The sequence below is a fragment of the Macaca mulatta genome, chromosome 16 (assembly GCF_049350105.2).
Source record: "Macaca mulatta isolate MMU2019108-1 chromosome 16, T2T-MMU8v2.0, whole genome shotgun sequence".
In the NCBI taxonomy this organism is placed as follows: domain Eukaryota; kingdom Metazoa; phylum Chordata; class Mammalia; order Primates; family Cercopithecidae; genus Macaca; species Macaca mulatta.
In genome coordinates, this window is record NC_133421.1 from 5,467,054 (window position 1) to 5,484,667 (window position 17,614).

The 17,614-nt window shown below is 52.5% G+C and overlaps 1 protein-coding gene across 1 annotated transcript; it reads left to right on the top strand.

Moving 5' to 3' along the window:
* The first annotated feature begins 10,841 nt into the window (after nt 1–10,841).
* On the top strand, nt 10,842–13,247 carry LOC144335248 (uncharacterized). Its single transcript, XM_077970065.1, has 3 exons — nt 10,842–10,980; nt 11,117–11,417; nt 11,522–13,247. The coding sequence occupies exons 2-3, from the start codon at nt 11,279–11,281 to the stop codon at nt 12,415–12,417; spliced, it is 1,035 nt and encodes a 344-aa protein (XP_077826191.1). The 5' UTR covers nt 10,842–10,980; nt 11,117–11,278; the 3' UTR covers nt 12,418–13,247.
* Nucleotides 13,248–17,614: the final 4,367 nt, after the last annotated feature.

The following is a 17,614-nucleotide window of genomic DNA, read 5'->3' on the forward strand; positions in this document are numbered from 1 at the left end:
GAATGGGAGGACTTGAGCCGTCTCGCCCTGTCTGTGAGGTGCTAATGGAGCAGTGTGCAATGCATCAGACATCTCACGAGACAGAGAGAGGAATCGCCCAATCCGTCACCCTGGAGAGCCGTCAGGAAGGAGAGCGTGGCTCTGCCCCGCACCCTGTGAGTGACACAAGGGTAGATTCCAGGGTATTTGACCTGGAAAGGGCTTCTGAGTCACTTCCTCTAACCTCCCCCTTGTGCAGGTGGGAGATGAGGCCCGGGGATGCTGGGGGGCTTCCCAAGGTGACACGTGGGGCCATGCAGAGAAGGGAAGCCTCAGCATTGAAGAGACGGGGAGTGCTGTCAGGAAGGAGGCCAGCGAGGGCAAGCGAAAACAACACACCTTGTGCGACATTTTCTACAGTAAACACCCAGGGAAAAGCCATAGCACAGGGACCACGTGGGTCGGGGGTGCTGCTGTGGCGGCCACACTCTTGCTTACCTACGATGACACTGGGACCTGGCACCAGTTCAGCCAGCTCCCACGACGGAGGAGCAACCTGGATCCCAGATGCTCCGGCCAGAGGCTGCGGCTCCAGCTGGGAAAGGATCTTCCTCTCGATGAAAGAAATGGACAGGCCGGGCGCGGTGGCTCATGCCTGGAATCCCAGCACTTTGGGAGGCTGAGGTGGGTGGATCACATGAATGCAGCAGTTCAAGACCAGCCTGGGTCACACAGTGAGACCCCATCTCTACAAAAACAAAAACACAAAAACAAAACAAAAATTAACTCGATGTGTTAGCATCTACCTGTAATCTCAGCTACTCAGGAGGCCGAGGCGAGAGGATCACCTGAGCCTGGGGAGCTCGAGGCTGTAGTGAGCTATGATAGCACCAGCCTGGGCCACAGAGTGAGACCCTATCTCAAAAAAAATGAAAACAAAAACAAAGAAACAAAACCAGAAATGTAAATGTATATAGCTGGGGGTGCCCTTAGATGCCTATTAAACTAACAGAAGGTAAATGGATATAATAAAATCCAGAACTGTAGGGCTGGGAGGAAAAAAGACAAGTCATCTCTTGGCCACTCTCATTAAAACATGGCCTTGTCTTACTGGAAATCAGTCTGGCCCCACGTAACATGCTCAACACCCTTCGAGCTGGTCCTTCTTGAATTCCTTTTCTTTTCGAGACAGAGTCTTGCTCTGTCGCCCAGGCTGGAGTATAGTGGTGTAATCTCGGCTCACTGCAAGCTCTGCCCCCCAGGTTCATGCCATTCTCCTGCCTCAGCCTCCCGAGTAGCTGGGACTACAGGCACCCACCACCTCGCCCAGCTAATTTTTGTATTTTTAGTAGAGACGGGGTTTCACCGTGTTGGCCAGGCTGGTCTCAAACTCCTGACCCCTAGTGATCCACCCACCTCAGCCTCCCAAAGTGCTGGGATTACAGACGTGAGCCACCGCACCTGGCTGAGCTGGTCCTTCTAACCTGAGACAATACACAAATTCTCTGCCCCTCCCTCCTTCCTGCCTCTTCCCCGCTTCACTCCCCAACCCCGGTCAACAAAGCCAATGTCTGCTGCCCAGATGGTGTTGGAGCAGTTTCCCCAGCCCTGATCCCAGGCCTGGTCTGCTCTGGAGCTTTCCCTCCGACCCAGGGCCCAGCCCGGATCTCAGCAAAGACACATCACAGCACTTTGGGAGGTGGAGGCGGACGGATTGCCTGAGCTCAGGAATTTAAGACCAGCCTGGGCAACGTAGTGAAACCCTGTCTCTACTAAAATACAAAACAAAGTAACCAGGTATGGCAGCGTGCACCTGTGGTCCCAGCTACTCAGGAGGCTGAGGCAGGAGAACTGTTTGAACCTGGGAGACAGAGGTTGCAGTGAGTTGAGATCGCGCCACTGCACTCCAGCCTGGGCGACAGAGCGAGACTCTGTTAAAAAAAAAGACACATTACAGAGCCCTGAACTCCAGTCCCAGGGTTGAATAGCAAGGCGCTGACCAGAGGCCAAGGGTGGACACCATAGCCCTGCCGTCCAGCCCGGGGCATGGCACGAGGAAGCACATACCCAGGCAGCCCCGGCCAGCTGGACACGGCCTGGACATCAGGGAGAAAGCTGCTGGGTGCTGCTGCCGCCTCCTCACTGAAGCTAGGCCAGTCATCGTGGAAACCAAAGAAGCCCCAGAGGCAGACACCCCTGCCTGGGAACATCCTGTGCTGCCCCCTCCACTTGGGAGAGAAAGGCTCCGTCTGCCCCCTGGCCCGGGAGCCCCTTGCAGGCTGCAGGGCTGGGGTGTGGCTGCTCAAGAACATGCCCTGTCTTGGGCAGGAGGTGGGTGGTTGGGGAGCTCCTGCCGGCTACTGGAGACTGTCCCTGGCCTTAGCTGTGGCCCTAATCAGGGACAGGGGTGCCTTGGCCCTAAGCAGACACTCAGTCCCCCCGTCAGTCTCTGCGAATCAACAGTGGAATCCTTACATTGGCTTCCCCTAAATGAGGACCTCCCCCATCCTCAACCACACTGCTGGGGACGTGGGGCCAGGCCCTCTGAAGGGCTCACTCAGACCAGCCAGGGGCCACGGGCTCTGGGCTCGCCCCACCCCTGTCTGCCTTTGGCAATTCCTGCCTATCTTTGGGCTGTCTTCTTTTCTGAGGCATCTCCTGTTCCAAGAGAATGAGGAGCACCTGCTCTAGGATGTTCAGACCCCCACCCAGTGCCGGGACAGACACGCTATGATCAGACAGACACGGAAGTGGCCCTGGACGCTCCTTCTAGCCAGCTCACCCTCACCTCCCAGCTGTCTGCCCTCCTGCCCCAGGCCTGGGGAGTGGGTCTCTCCCTGGCTGGCACAAGACTGGCCTGGAAGCCAGTGGAACCATTCCAGTGTGCATCGGGGGCCCCAACCCTCTGTGCAAATTCCGGCAAACCCCATCTCCTCTCTGGACCTCAGCTTCCTCTCTTGCATGGTGGGGGGTGCTGGGGATGTACTGGTGGCACCAGCTGGCCTGTGAGGCTCTCTCCCTCCGGTTCCAGAGGCCTGTGGGGGCTCACATTGTTTTATGGGGAACCTTCTGCCCAGAGGAAACCTTCCCCAGAGAATCAGGGAGCTGCTCCAGCCGTGACGGCTGCACACACAGACTCCCGAGTAGACACAGCCTGCGTTTCCAGCTGCATAACCCTGGCCAGTCCTTGCCCTCTCTGGCCTCGGTGACCCTATTAATACAGCTGGGGCTGGACAAGGAAGGTCTCACCCGCCCTTTGAGTTCACTCACTTCAGGGCCTCAGAAACCCCCCTGCGCTGCACCTCTGGCCTCCTCATGGGCTGCTGGGACCACCAGAACCTCTGGGGCCACAGTCCCTCCCCTGCTTCCAGCCTGCACGCCTCCACCCAGCCTTCGTCCACAGGCCACCAGCAGCTCTCCTAGTTCACCCTCGGCCCTTTGTGTTTACCGAAGGCCTATGGGAGGCCAGCGGGAAGCCGGCCACACTCCTGGGATCTGCCAGAGAAAAAGAAGCTCCTTCAGGTGCAGCAGAGGCTGAGCTTGATGTGGTGGATGAGTCAGGTCTTCTTCCCACTGCAAGGGGCAGAAGTCTGATTCAAATGGGCTGAAGCACAAGGGGAAAATCATCAGCTTATTCCACTGAAAAGTCCAGGGGATGGATGGCTTCAGGAATGGCAGGATCAAGGGCTCACAAGTGACATCTTTAAGAATTCGCCTCTCAGCTGGGTGCAGTGGTTCCTGCCTGTAATCCTAGCACTTTGGGAGGCTGAGGCAGGAGGATTGCTTGAGCCCAGGAGTTCGCGACCAGCTTGGGCAACATAGCAAGACCCCATCTCTACAAAAAAGACAAAAATTAGCCAGGCATGGTGGTGCATGTCTGTAGTCCCAGCTACTCGGGAGGCTGGGGTGGAAGGATCACTGGAACCCGGGAGGTTGAGGCTGCAGTGAGCTGAAATCTGTTTCGTCTGTGGTAGCTCAGTTTTCAGGAGCTTTTCTCTCCTCATGATGGTAACATGGCTGCCAGCAGCCACACCCAACATCCCACTTGAGTGGCCTCCCCAGGATATTCTCTTTGCCAATGGTTTAATTGAAAGCGTTTGATTTGAGGCCAGGCACAGTGGCTCATGCCTGTAATCCCTGCACTTTGGGAGGCTGAGGCGGGTGGATCAGCTGAGGTCAGGAGTTCAAGACCAGCCTGGCCAACATGGTGAAACCCCGTCTCTACTATAAATACAAAATTAGCTGGGCATGGCGGTGCATGCCTGTAATCCCAGCACCTTGGGAGGCTGAGGCAGGAGGATTGCTTGAACTGGGGAGGTGAAGGTTGCAGTGAGCCGAGATCACGCCATTGCACTCCAGCCTTAAGAGTGAAACTCTGTCTCAAAAACAAACAAACAAACAAACAAACAAACAAAGCCTTTGATTTGAGTCTCCTAATGGGCTCTCACAGGATCTGGGTTCTGTGCCCATTTCTAGAGCAATCCCTGCAATGCTTGAGTTGGTTACAAGGAGTCATGTGGTCTGAAGCCAGTGCACGAGGTCGAGGGAGGAGGGCTCCCCAAAAGACAGTCAAGATGCAGACGTTGGAAGAAGGGGTGCTGAGCAGGCAGGAGCACGGATGGCGACCGCTGCTGGCAGGGAACATGCTGGGTCAGGGAACTCCTTCTAGGGGTACCAAGTGGAGCCCGGCTCTGTATGAGCTGCAGTGAGCTCCAGAGAGAGCGAAGGAGCCACTGAGTACCTGGTCCCAGGCCAACCCCAAGCGCCAAGTAGCATCCACAGCTGTGGTGGCTGTGGGAGGCGGCTTAGGGCCCAGGGTGTGCACTGAGTGCACAGCAGCCCAGAGACTCAGACTCTTGGACGACGAAGGGGCTGGGAGAGGGCCCGTGGCCTCAGCAGACAAGTCCCTCCTGGGTGGCTGGGAGATTCTTAAGGGAAATGCCATTTGATCTGTATTCTTAGAAACAGGAAGTAGCAGCTTCCTGTAAGCAAACTGACCTCATCCCCAAGCCCTGAGATGGTCCCTGGGTCCAACCACTTCCAAAGAGATGTGGCTACCTCTCACTCGGGAAAGCATCATGAGCCAATCCATACTTATTTATTTATTTATTTGAGATGGAGTCTCGCTCTGCCGCCCAGGCTGGAGTGGAGTGGTGCGATCTTGGCTCACTGCCACCTCTACCTCCTGGGTTCAAGAGATTCTCCTGCCTCAGCACCCCCAAGTAGCTGGGATTTCAGGCTTGTGCCACAACGCCTGGCTAATTTTTTGTATTTTTAGTAGAGATGGGATTTTGCCATGTTGGCCAGGCTGGTCTCGAACTCCTGACCTCAGGTGATCCACCCACCTTGGCTTCCCAAAGTGCTGGGATTACAGGCATGAGCCACCATGCCCAGCCACTCTGTTTACACTTCTATTCTCAAAGTGAATCATCACCCATTTAAATAAAGGTGTCCTTCATCACAGGTCCTTGGTAAGAGAGTACTGGCTGTGTGTCATAAGCTGTATCTCCTGAATCTTCTCTGATTCTGATGCCTCCCATGTGCTAACACCTCCCATGTGCTCATCCCTTCCATGTGCTCATCCCTCCCATGCGCTCATCCCTCCCAGGCGCTCATTCCTTCCATGCGCTCATCCCTCCCGTGTGCTCATCTCTCCCGTGCACTCATCCCTCCCATACACTCATCCCTCCCGTGTGCTCATCCCTCCCATGCGGTCATCCCTCCCATGTGCTCATCCCACCCATGTGCTCATCCCTCCCATGCACTCATCCCTTCTACGCGCTCATCCCCCCATGTGCTCATCCCTCCCTTGCGCTCATCCCTCCCATGCGCTCATCCCTCCCATGCACTCATCCCTCCCAAGTGCTAACACCTCCCATGGGCTCATCCCTTCCATGCGCTCATCCCTCCCATGTGCTCATCCCTTCCATGTGCTCATCCCACCCATGCGCTCATCCCTCCCATACACTCATCCCTCCCATACGCTCATCCCTCCCATGCGCTCATCCCTTCCATGTGCTCATCCCTTCCATGTGCTCATCCCTGCCATGTGCTCATCCCACCCATGCACTCATCCCTCCTATACACTCATCTCTCCCATACACTCATTCCTCCCATGCGCTCATCCCTTCCATGTGCTCATCCCTCCCATGCGCTCATCCCTCCCATGCGCTCATCCCTCCCATGCGCTCATCCCTCCCATACACTCATCCCTCCCGTGTGCTCATCCCTCCCATGCGCTCATCCCTCCCAAGTGCTAACACCTCCCATGGGCTCATCCCTTCCATGCCCTCATCCCTCCCGTGCGCTCATCCCTCCCATGCAGTCATCCCTCCCATGCGCTCATCCCACCCATGTGCTCATCCCTCCCATGCACTCATCCCTTCTACGTGCTCATCCCCCCCATGTGCTCATCCCTCCCAAGCGCTCATCCCTCCCATGCACTCATCCCTCCCAAGTGCTAACACCTCCCATGGGCTCATCCCTTCCATGCGCTCATCCCTCCCATGTGCTCATCCCTTCCATGTGCTCATCCCTCCCATACACTCATCCCTCCCATGCACTCATCCCTGCCATGTGCTCATCCCTTCCATGTGCTCATCTCTTCCATGTGCTCATCCCTTCCGTGCGCTCATCTCTTCCGTGCGCTCATCCCCCCGTGCGCTCACCCCTCCCAAGTGCTCATCCCCCCCGTGCGCTCACCCCTCCCTTGCGCTCATCCCTCCCACGTGCTCATCCCCCCATGTGCTCATCCCCCCATGTGCTCATCCCTTCCATGCGCTCATCCCTTCCATGTGTTCATCTCTCCCATGCGCTCATCCCTTCCATGTGTTCATCTCTCCCATGCGCTCATCCCTTCCATGTGCTCATTCCTTCCATGAACTCATGCACTGTGTGCCAACGTCTTCCAGGGTGAACACCTTCCTGGGGACTATGAAGGGGTTTCACTAAATGGCACAGAGCAAAATTTGGAACTACCTCTACCTTCACCTGGATATTGATGGCTCCTTGCTTTGCACCTCAGTCAAGGTCAGAATCTGGAAGGTGAGGGATGAGGACTGTCCCCAAAGCCTCCCCAAAATGATAGTTCAGAAAGAAATTCTTGTTGTTTCTCTAACAGCCTGTCTGACTGGGAGAGCAGGGAGCACAGGGTCTACAGCTGGCGGGCCTGGGTGCAGCCCTTGGCCCAGGCCCTGACTTGCCGGGTGACTTCGGGGAATTCCCTGGGCTTCAGACCCCTTCAGAGCCCCCTTGGGCCCCCTAGCTCTGTGTTGGCAAATTCTTGGCTCCCAGGTGAGCTGGGGTCAAGCCACGGCCTCCCTATCCCCGCCTCCGGTGCCACCTCCACCCAGCGGTTCCCATGGTGGCAGCCCCCGGTTCTCTGTTTACTCGGCATTCTGTGATTTTTCCATAACCGGCCATCGAGAGCACAATGCCAGCTTCCCCCCAAGGAGGCGCCGCAGAGCCCACGCCTATGGCCAAACAGCGGATGTGACTTTCCAGCCGGGCAGACACTGACACCAGGCATCTCAGACTCCCTTGGCCCCTCCTGGATCAAGACTTCAGCTTTCTGCAAGGGGGTGCAGAGAGTCAGGCTGGCCTGGGGTTCCATCCTCAGAACGTGTGAAACCCTGAGCAAGTCACTTTCCCTCCGAGAAATAGGGCTATGAAATGGGTCGCATCCTGCACGCGATTCTAAAAGCCCACAACCTTGAAGGGCCCGCCTCAGCTCTTCCCAAAGAGGCTGCCCCGCAACCCCTGCCCCAGCAGCCCCAGACACAAAGGGTCTGGGACTCCGGCAGCAAACGTTTCCTGCCAGAGCCGGCTCTGGGCCAAGCACGGCCTGACCGTGCTCAGGTCAAACCAATAGTGTGGCCTTTACCCTCGGTCTCCTGTCCTGGGCCAGGAGCAGACCTGGGTTAAAACAGCAAGTCACTGGGTTCTCTACTCCCAAAGGGATACACCCCTACTGGGAACAATCCAACTTGGAAAGAGTGAGAAAATAGGTGTCACTCAGCATCTCGGGCACCTGCTCTCAGATTTTCCCAGGCATGCGCTGCTCCCCGACACCTGGCATGCAGCATGTGCTAAAAATAGCTCCAGTCTCAGTGTGTTGCATGACTGAACCCACTTTGTCCCCCTCTGAGGTTTTCCTTCTTTGACTCTCTGGGGGCTCAGAGGCTCAGAGAGGCGAAGCAAATTGCCCAAGAGCACACACTTGTTTGCAATAGATCCAGGACTTGAACACTGATTGAGAGTTGGATTCCTGAATTCATGAACTTGACGCCTACACTATGTTGCCTGGAAATGCTAACTTTTTTTTTGTTTTGAGGTGAGGCATGGGGCCAGGGGCTGAGAACCATTAGCCATAAGCCCCATGGCCCTCTGAGGGACAGTGTCCCCCAGGACTATCCAAGATAGGGGTGATGAGGGGCTCCAGGCTTTCTCCTGGCTCCTGTCTCAGCCTCACCCCAAACCCAGCCTCAAGGGTCTTCGTGGAGCTGGCCCTTCCCCTTCGGCCAGTGGCGGGCCCCTCCCCTCCCAGCCAGCCTGCCTACCCTGGTCCCCACGTTTGCAGTTCTCTCCCACCTCCCCCAGTTTCTTCTCCTGTTTCTTCATCTTTCTGCCCAGCCTCTGCCCATGATACCCCTTTCTCCCGGTCAGCCCCTCCCCACCCTCCTAGATACAAACCATCCATGAACTGGGTCTGGTGTTTAGTGGATCTGTCCCTTCCAGAATGGTGTGAGCATGTCCTCTCCCCAAGGTTCTCAGGGGACCTGGGAGATGCCTACCTCGGGGGTCTGTTGGGTTCAAACAACTGAATATCCGCACACAAAAGAACAATTTGGACTTTGGCCAGATGCAGTGGCTCAGGCCTGTAATCCCAGCACTTTGGGAGGCCAAGGCAGATGGATCACTTGAGGTCAGGAGTTCGAGACCAGCGTGGTCAACATGGTGAAACCTCATCTCTACCAAAAATACAAAAATCAGCCAGGAGTGGTGGCATGCACCTGTAATCCCAGCTACTTGGGAGACTGAGGCAGGAGAATCACTTGAACCCAGGAGGTGGAGTTTGTAGTGAGCTGAGATCTGGCCACTGCACTCCAGCCTGGGCGACAGAGCGAGACTCTGTCTCAAAAAAAAAAAAAAAAAAGGCCGGGTGTAGCGGCTTACACCTGTAATCCCAGCACTTTGGGAGGCTGAGGCAGGCGTATCATGAGGTCAAGAGATAGAGACCATACTGGCTAACACGGTGAAACCCCATCTCTACTAAAAATATAAAAAAAATTAGCCCGGCGTGGTGGTGGGCACCTGTGGTCCTAGCTACTCAGGAGGCTGAGGCAGGAGAATGTCGTGAACCCGGGAGGCATAGGTTGCAGTGAGCCGAGATCGTGCCACTGCACTCCAGCCTGGGTGACAGAGTGAGACTCTGTCTCAAAAAAAAAAAAACAAAAAAAACCAAGTTGGATTCTTACCTCACACCATATACAAAAATCAACTAAAAATGGATCAAAGAGTTAACACTATCCAACTCTTAGAAGAAAACATGGGGGCCCAGATACAGTGGCTCACGCCTGTAATCCCAGCACTTTGGGATGCCAAGGTGGGCAGACCACTTGATGCTAGGAGTTTGAGACCAATATGGCCAACATGGTGAAAACCCATCTCTACCAAAAAAAATACAAAAAAAATCAGCTGGGCATGGTGGTGCACACCCATAGTCCCAGCTACTTGGGTGGCTGAGGCAGGAGAATCACTTGAACCTGGGAAGTGAAGGTTGCAGTGAGCCAAGATTGTGCAACTGCACTCCAGCCTGGGTGACAGAGAGAGACTCTGTTTCAAAAAAAAAAAAAAAAAAAAAAGGAAGAAGAAGAAAGAGAAAACATGGTGGTAAATCTTAATAACCTAGTTTTTTAGAAATAACACTGAAAGCATGAGCAACAGAAGAAAATATAAACTGGCCTTCATCAACATTAAAAACTTGTATTCATCAAAGAACACTATGAAGAGAGTGAGCCGACAACCCACAGGACAGGGAAAAATCCTTGCAGGGCTGGTTTCCAAAAGTCACAGGATAAATGGTGTATGCTATTTAAAGGTTTCTTGGATAAAACTTTATTTTTTTGAGACCAGGGTCTTGCTATGTTGCCCAGGCTGGGGTGCAGTGGCTATTTACAGATATGATCATGGCTCACCACAACTTCGAACCACTGGCATCAAGCAATCCTCCTGCCTCAGCCTCCTGAATAGGTGGGACTACAGGCGTGTGCCACCACATCAGGCTGAGAAAACATTCTTCACATGTTAAAGCATAATGGTTGAGAATGCAAAATTTACACAAAATATAGGCTACAGTGGGGGACGTTAGGAAGTTTGGGATCTGAAGCCAAGCACTCTGGGGAATGTAAGTTCAACTGGTATTCTGCCAGGGACGGGGCTTGTGTGGGAGAGTTCCCAAAATTGTCAGAGATTCTGTGGATAGAAGGACCCAGAGGGCTGGCTTGCTGGGCGGGCCAGGTAGGGAGACCACAGGCAAGGTCACAGGCAGATCACAGACAAGGTCACAGGCAAGATCACAGACAAGGTCACAGGCAAGATCACAGACGAGGTCACAGGCAAGGTCACAGGCAGATCACAGACAAGGTCACAGGCAAGGTCACAGACAAGGTCACAGGCAAGGTCACAGGCAAGGTCACAGGCAGATCACAGACAAGGTCACAGGCAGGGTCACAGGCAAGGTCACAGGCAAAGTCACAGGCAGATCACAGGCAGGGTCACAGGCAAGGTCACAGGCAGATCACAGGCAGATCACAACCAGATCACAGGCAGATCACAGGCAGATCACACACAAGGTCACAGGCAGATCACACGCAGATCACAGGCAGGGTCACAGGCAGATCACAGGCAGATCACAGACAAGGTCACAGGCAAGGTCACAGGCAGATCACAGACAAGGTCACAGGCAGATCACAGGCAGATCACACGCAGATCACAGGCAGGGTCACAGGCAGATCACAGGCAGATCACAGACAAGGTCACAGGCAAGGTCACAGGCAGATCACAGACAAGGTCACAGGCAGATGACAGGCAGATGACAGGCAGATCACAGGCAAGGTCACAGGCAGATCACAGGCAGGGTCACAGGCAAGGTCACAGGCAAGGTCACAGGCAGATCACAGACAGATCACAACCAGATCACAGGCAAGGTCACAGGCAGATCACAGGCAGGGTCACAGGCAAGGTCACAGGCAAGGTCACAGGCAGATCACAGACAAGGTCACAGGCAGATGACAGGCAGATGACAGGCAGATCACAGGCAAGGTCACAGGCAGATCACAGGCAGGGTCACAGGCAAGGTCACAGGCAGATCACAGGCAGATCACAGACAAGGTCACAGGCAGATCACAGGCAGGGTCACAGGCAAGGTCACAGGCAAGGTCACAGGCAGATCACAGGCAAGGTCACAGGCAGATCACAGGCAAGGTCACAGGCAGATCACAGGCAGGGTCACAGGCAAGGTCACAGGCAAGGTCACAGGCAGATCACAGGCAGGGTCACAGGCAAGGTCACAGGCAAGGTCACAGGCAGATCACAGGCAAGGTCACAGGCAGATCACAGGCAAGGTCACAGGCAGATCACAGGCAGGGTCACAGGCAAGGTCACAGGCAAGGTCACAGGCAGATCACAGGCAGGGTCACAGGCAAGGTCACAGGCAAAGTCACAGGCAGATCACAGGCAAGGTCACAGGCAGATCACAGGCAGGGTCACAGGCAAGGTCACAGGCAAAGTCACAGGCAGATCACAGGCAGATCACAACCAGATCACAGGCAAGGTCACAGGCAGATCACAGGCAGATCACAACCAGATCACAGGCAAGGTCACAGGCAGATCACAGACAAGGTCACAGGCAAGGTCACAGGCAAAGTCACAGGCAGATCACAGACAAAGTCACAGGCAGATCACAGGCAAGGTCACAGGCAAGGTCACAGGCAAGGTCACAGGCAAAGTCATAGGCAAAGTCACAGGCAGATCACAGACAAAGTCACAGGCAGATCACAGGCAAGGTCACAGGCAAGGTCACAGGCAAGGTCACAGGCAAAGTCACAGGCAAAGTCACAGGCAGATCACAGACAAAATCACAGGCAGATCACAGACAAGGTCACAGGCAAGGTCACAGGCAAGGTCACAGGCAAAGTCACAGGCAGATCACAGACAAAGTCACAGGCAGATCACAGACAAGGTCACAGGCAGATCATAGGCAGATCACAGGCAAGGTCACAGGCAAGGTCACAGGCAGGGTCACAGGCAGGGTCACAGGCAAGATCACAGGCAGATCACAGACAAGGTCACAGGCAAGATCACAGGCAAGATCACAGGCAAGGTGAGTCACAAGGAGCACACCTGAGGCTTACAGGGCTGAGGACTCTGCAAGGTTAAAAGTGGCCTGCCCCGTCGTCCCCTGGATCTCTGGACTCCAGCTGCGCCTGGTTCCTAGCTCACGGAATCGGTCAGGCTGCTTTCGGTTGTAAGGGACAAAAATACAGCTCAGAGTAGTTGGCCGAAAACGGGAAACTCTTGGCTTATGGGAATGAACAGCCCAGGGTAGCTGGCCTTGGCTTGGCTGTGGCAGGGGACAAGTATCAGTGGACTCTCTTTTTAGCCTGGCTCTCCACAGGCACTGGGGAAGGCTGAGGCTCTCTTTTCCCAGCAACCCCAGGAGAGAAAATTCCAGGGACTGTGCCTTGCTGGACTGACTTGGGTCGCGTGTCCACCCACGGGCAATCACTGCAGCGAGGGAGGGGACGGCTCGGACTGGCCGGGCCTCAGTCACAGGCCTGCTCCTTGGAGTGAGACACAGGGAGAAGAAAACTTACAGGGGACGAGTGCAAATGGCAAGAACAACAAGGCTCAAATGGCAGTGCTCCTACAGATACGGGTAGAGTGTAATACACAGGCCTGGGTGCTCTGCTCAGTGTGGGGTGGGCGTGAGGCCTGGCCAGGGGCCTCGGCCTGTAGGGCCGTGCGGTGGCCCAGGCCCAGTGGGCTGCCTCGGGTCAGGGCTCCGTGAGAAATGGGCAGCTCCTGTTTGTTCCAAACTCCCAGTGCCTCTCAGGCAACCTGGAAAAACACAATTCCCGAGCAGGAAACCCGCCACATATTCCAGCCTGGAGCCCAGAAAGCCAGACCTTGTGACAAATTTAAAAACAAAACTTGAAAATGCCAACTCTCACAATAGAACGTTAAAAAAAAAAAAAAACAAAAAAAAACCCTGTATTTTCCTTTTTTATTATGTGAGTGCTACATATTTATTGCAGAAAAAAATTCAAACTACAGATAAGCAAAGAGATAAAATTTCCCATAATCTCAACACTGGTGATGATCAATTTAATATTTTATTGCAAATTTTGATAGTCTTTTCTCTATAGGCAAAAAATATTTTTTTCTTACATAAATGGGATTGTTGGCATTATTTATAAGTTTTTTTCACTTAGTAATACTGGGTGAGCATTTTTTGTGTGTGTGTGTGTGTGTGTTGCCCAGGCTGGAGTGCAGTGGTGTGATCTCAGCTCACTGCAACCTCTGCCTCCTGGGTTCAAACGATTCTCCTACCTCAGCCTCCCAAGTAGCTGGGACTACAGGTGCCTGCCACCACACTTGGCTAATTTTTGTATTTTTAGTAGAGACGGGGGTTTCACTATCTTGGCCAGGCTGGTCTCAAACTCCTGACCTTGTGATTCGCCGCCGCAGCCTCCCACACTGCTGGGATTACAGGCGTGAGCCCCCGCGCCCGGCCAAACCAGGTGAATATTTTTACACATCAACAAATATACATGTGCAATATAATTTTTAACCACCTACATAGTATTTAGTTGCATTTAATAGATTCTGTAATGTGCATGTTTTCAGGGCGTCTCGTGCTGTAAAAGACACACTGGCCAATGATTCCATTCATCTCAAATTTCTAGAAGGGAAGCAGCGAGGGCAAAGGGCTTTGAACCTGTTGCCAATGCCACCCCAGAGAGTGGACTCAGGAGCTTAGATTCCCGCGCTACCCGTGCAGCTGGTGCCTGGTGATCCATGCCACCCACACTCAGCTTTCTCATTCATTTTCCTTCTTGCCAATTTGGTAGGTGAACAATTGTTTCTTCTGTTTCCTTCTTCCTTCTTCTCCTCCTCCTCCTTCTTCTTCTTCTTTCTTCTTCTTTTCCTTCTCCTCTCCTCTCTCCTCCTCTTCTTCTTTCTTTCTTTCTTTCTTTCTTTTTTTTTTTTTTTTGAGTCTCACTCTGTCGCCCAAGCTGGAGTGCAATGGCATGATCTTGGCTCACTGCAATCTCTGCCTCCCAGGTTCAAGTGATTCTCCCGCCTCAGCCTCCCCAGTAGCTGGGACTACAGGTTTGCACCACCAAGCCTGGCTAATTTTCGTATTTTTAGTAGAGGCAGAGTTTCACCATGTTGGCCAGGCCAGTCTCGAAATCCTGACTTCAAGTGATACGCTTGCCTCAGCCTCCCAAAGTGCTGAGATTACAGGCTTGAACCACCGCACCCCCCGGCCTCCTCCTCCTCTTTCTCATCCTCATACTTCTCTTTCTCTGTATCTTCTTTCTCCTTCTCCTCCTCCCACTCCCATCCCCCTTCCTCTTTCCTTCTTCCTCCTTCCTCTTGTTTTTTTCTTGGGTTTCTTTGATTACTCCTGCAGGTCAACATTTACCATTTGCTTATTGGCCATTTGTATTTTTTCTTTAGGGAATTGTCAGTTTCTGGTTCTTGGCCATTTTTCTGTCGGTGGGTTTATCTCTATTTTATTGATTTACAAGGGCTCCGTGTAGATTACAGAAAATACGCTTTGGTGTAAATTTTTTCCAGTTTGTCATTTGTCTTCTATTTTTTTTTTTTTTTTTTGAGACGGAGTCTCGCTCTGTCGCCCAGGCTGGAGTGCAGTGGCCGGATCTCAGCTCACTGCAAGCTCCGCCTCCTGGGTTCACGCCATTCTCCGGCCTCAGCCTCCCGAGTAGCTGGGACTACAGGCGCCCGCCACCTCGCCCGGCTAGTTTTTTGTATTTCTTAGTAGAGACGGGGTTTCACCGTGTTATCCAGGATGGTCTCGATCTCCTGACCTCGTGATCCACCCGTCTCAGCCTCCCAAAGTGCTGGGATTACAGGCTTGAGCCACCGCGCCCGGCCACTGTCTTCTATTTTTATTTATAATTTATGGATCATCTGTTTTATTAAAACCTTGGTTTTGAAAATGACATTTGCTCATTGTTAAAGATTCCAACAATGCAGAGGGATAAGAGGAGGGTAGAAAGGTTTTATCCTCTCTCATCCCATGCCCACTCCTCAAACAGAACCACTCCACTGCTCACCTATGCTATTAGACAGTTTCTTTTCTTTTCTTTTTTTTTTTTTTTGAGACACAGTCTCACTCTAGCCCAGGCTGGGGTACAGTGTCATGATCTTGGCTCACTGCAACCTCTGCCTCCCAGATTCAAGCAATTCTCGTGTCTCAGCCTCCAGAGTAGCTGGGATTACAGGCGTGCGCCACTACACTTGGATAATTTTTTTTTTTTTTTGTATTTTTAGTAGAGACAGGGTGTCGCCATGTTGGCTAGGCTGGTCTTAAACTCCTGACCTCAGATGATTCACCTGTCTCGGCCGCCCCAAGTGCTGGGATTACAGCAGTGAGCCACTGCACCCAGCTGACATTTTCTATGTTTATTCAAAAATAAATAAATATATATATATTTTTGAGACAGAGTTTCGCTCTTCTTACCCAGGCTGGAGTGCAATGGCACGATCTTGGCTCACTGCAACCTCCGCCTCCCAGGTTCAAGCAATTCTCCTGCCTCAGCCTCCCGAGCAGCTGGGATTACAGGCATGCACCATCACGCCCGGCTAATTTTGTATTTTTAGTAAAGACGGGGTTTCTCCATGTTGAGGCTGGTCTCGAACTCCTGACCTCAGGTGATCCACCCGCCTCAGCCTCCCAAAGTGCTGGGATTACAGGCGTGAGCCACCATGCCTGGCTCAAAAATAAATATTTATAAATCCATTTGTTCAACTGTCAACCTAAATAACAAACAGGAAGAGGCTGTCTAAAAGGAAAAGATTGCCAGGCACAGTGGCTCATGCCTGCAATGCCAGCACTTTGGGAGGCTAAGGCAGGTGAATTGCTTGAGCCCAGGAGTTTGAAACCAGCCTAGAAAACATGGCAAAACCCGTCTCTACAAAAAATACAATAACAACAGAAACTAGCTGGCCATAGTGGTGTGCACCTGTAGTCCCAGCTATGTGGGAGGCTAAGCTGGGAAGATGACTTGAGCCCAAGAGGCTGAGGCAGCAGTAAGCCATGATGGCACCACTGCTCTCCAGTCTCAATGACAGATCTCAACTTTTTTTTTTTTGAGATCTTATCTCAAAAACAAAACAAAACAAAACAAAACAAAACCGCAAAACAACAAAACAATAAATAAATAAATAAATAAAAGTAAAAGACATTAATTATTCCCAACTAACTGACACAACTAATATTTGGTAAGTGCCTGTAGACTCAGGCCCTGTGCTCTAATTTAGGCACAAAATGATGAACAAAACAGATATTGCCTCTGCCACCATGGAGCTTAGAGTTTAATAGGGAGATGCTGATACCAAAAAAAAAAAATCCATGTCAGTATATGTACACATTGTGATCAGTGCTGTGAAGCAAGAGAATAACGGGCGCTGTGGTGGACTGCCTCCAAGATCCCCCATGGGATTACACCTGTAATCCCAGCACTTTAGGAGGCCAAGGCGGGAGGATTGCTTGAGCCCAGGAATTCAAGACCGACTTGGACAACATAGGAAGATCCTGACTCTACAAAAAATAAAAAGATTATCCGGGTGTGGTGGCATGTACCTGCAGTTCCAGCTACTCGGGGGACTGAGGTGGGAGGATAGCTTGAACCTGGAAGTTTGAGGCTGCAGTGAGCCATGATTGGGCCACCACACTCCAACCTGGGTGACAGAGACAGAACCTGTCTCAAAAGAAATGACTGTGGCTTCCAGTTTGGGTGGTCTTGCTCTTGGATCACTTGTGCCAGGGGAAGTAAGCTGCCATGTTGTGAGTCGACTTATGGAGAAGCCCATGTGGCGTGGCAAAGAACTGAGAGGCCTTCAGTCCAACAGCCTCCGAAACACCGCAGCCTGCGAACAACCATGTGAGCGAACAGATCCGTTAGCTCCAGCCAAGTCTCAACATGACTACAACTCGTGAGAAAACTTGAGCCACTGAAACCCAGCTACGCTGTGCCTGGATTCCCGGCCCATGGAAACTGAGATTATAAATGTTTGTTGTTACAAACCAGTAAATTTCTAAGTCCCTGGGTTTCCCTCTGTAGATCAGTTTGAATAGTACTACCATCTTCACAAATTTAAGGCTCCTGATCCACAGATATGGGATGTTTTTCTGTTTATTTATATATTGTCTTTGTTTGCTTCATGCTGCTATACCGGAATACTTGAGAAAGAATAATTTATAAAGGAAAGAGGTTTATTTAGCTCACAGTTCTGCAGGCTGGGAAGTTGGAGAAGCACAGCACTGGCATCTGCTCGGCTTCTAGTGCCTGCTGCATGAAAACATGGCAGAAGGTCAAAGAGG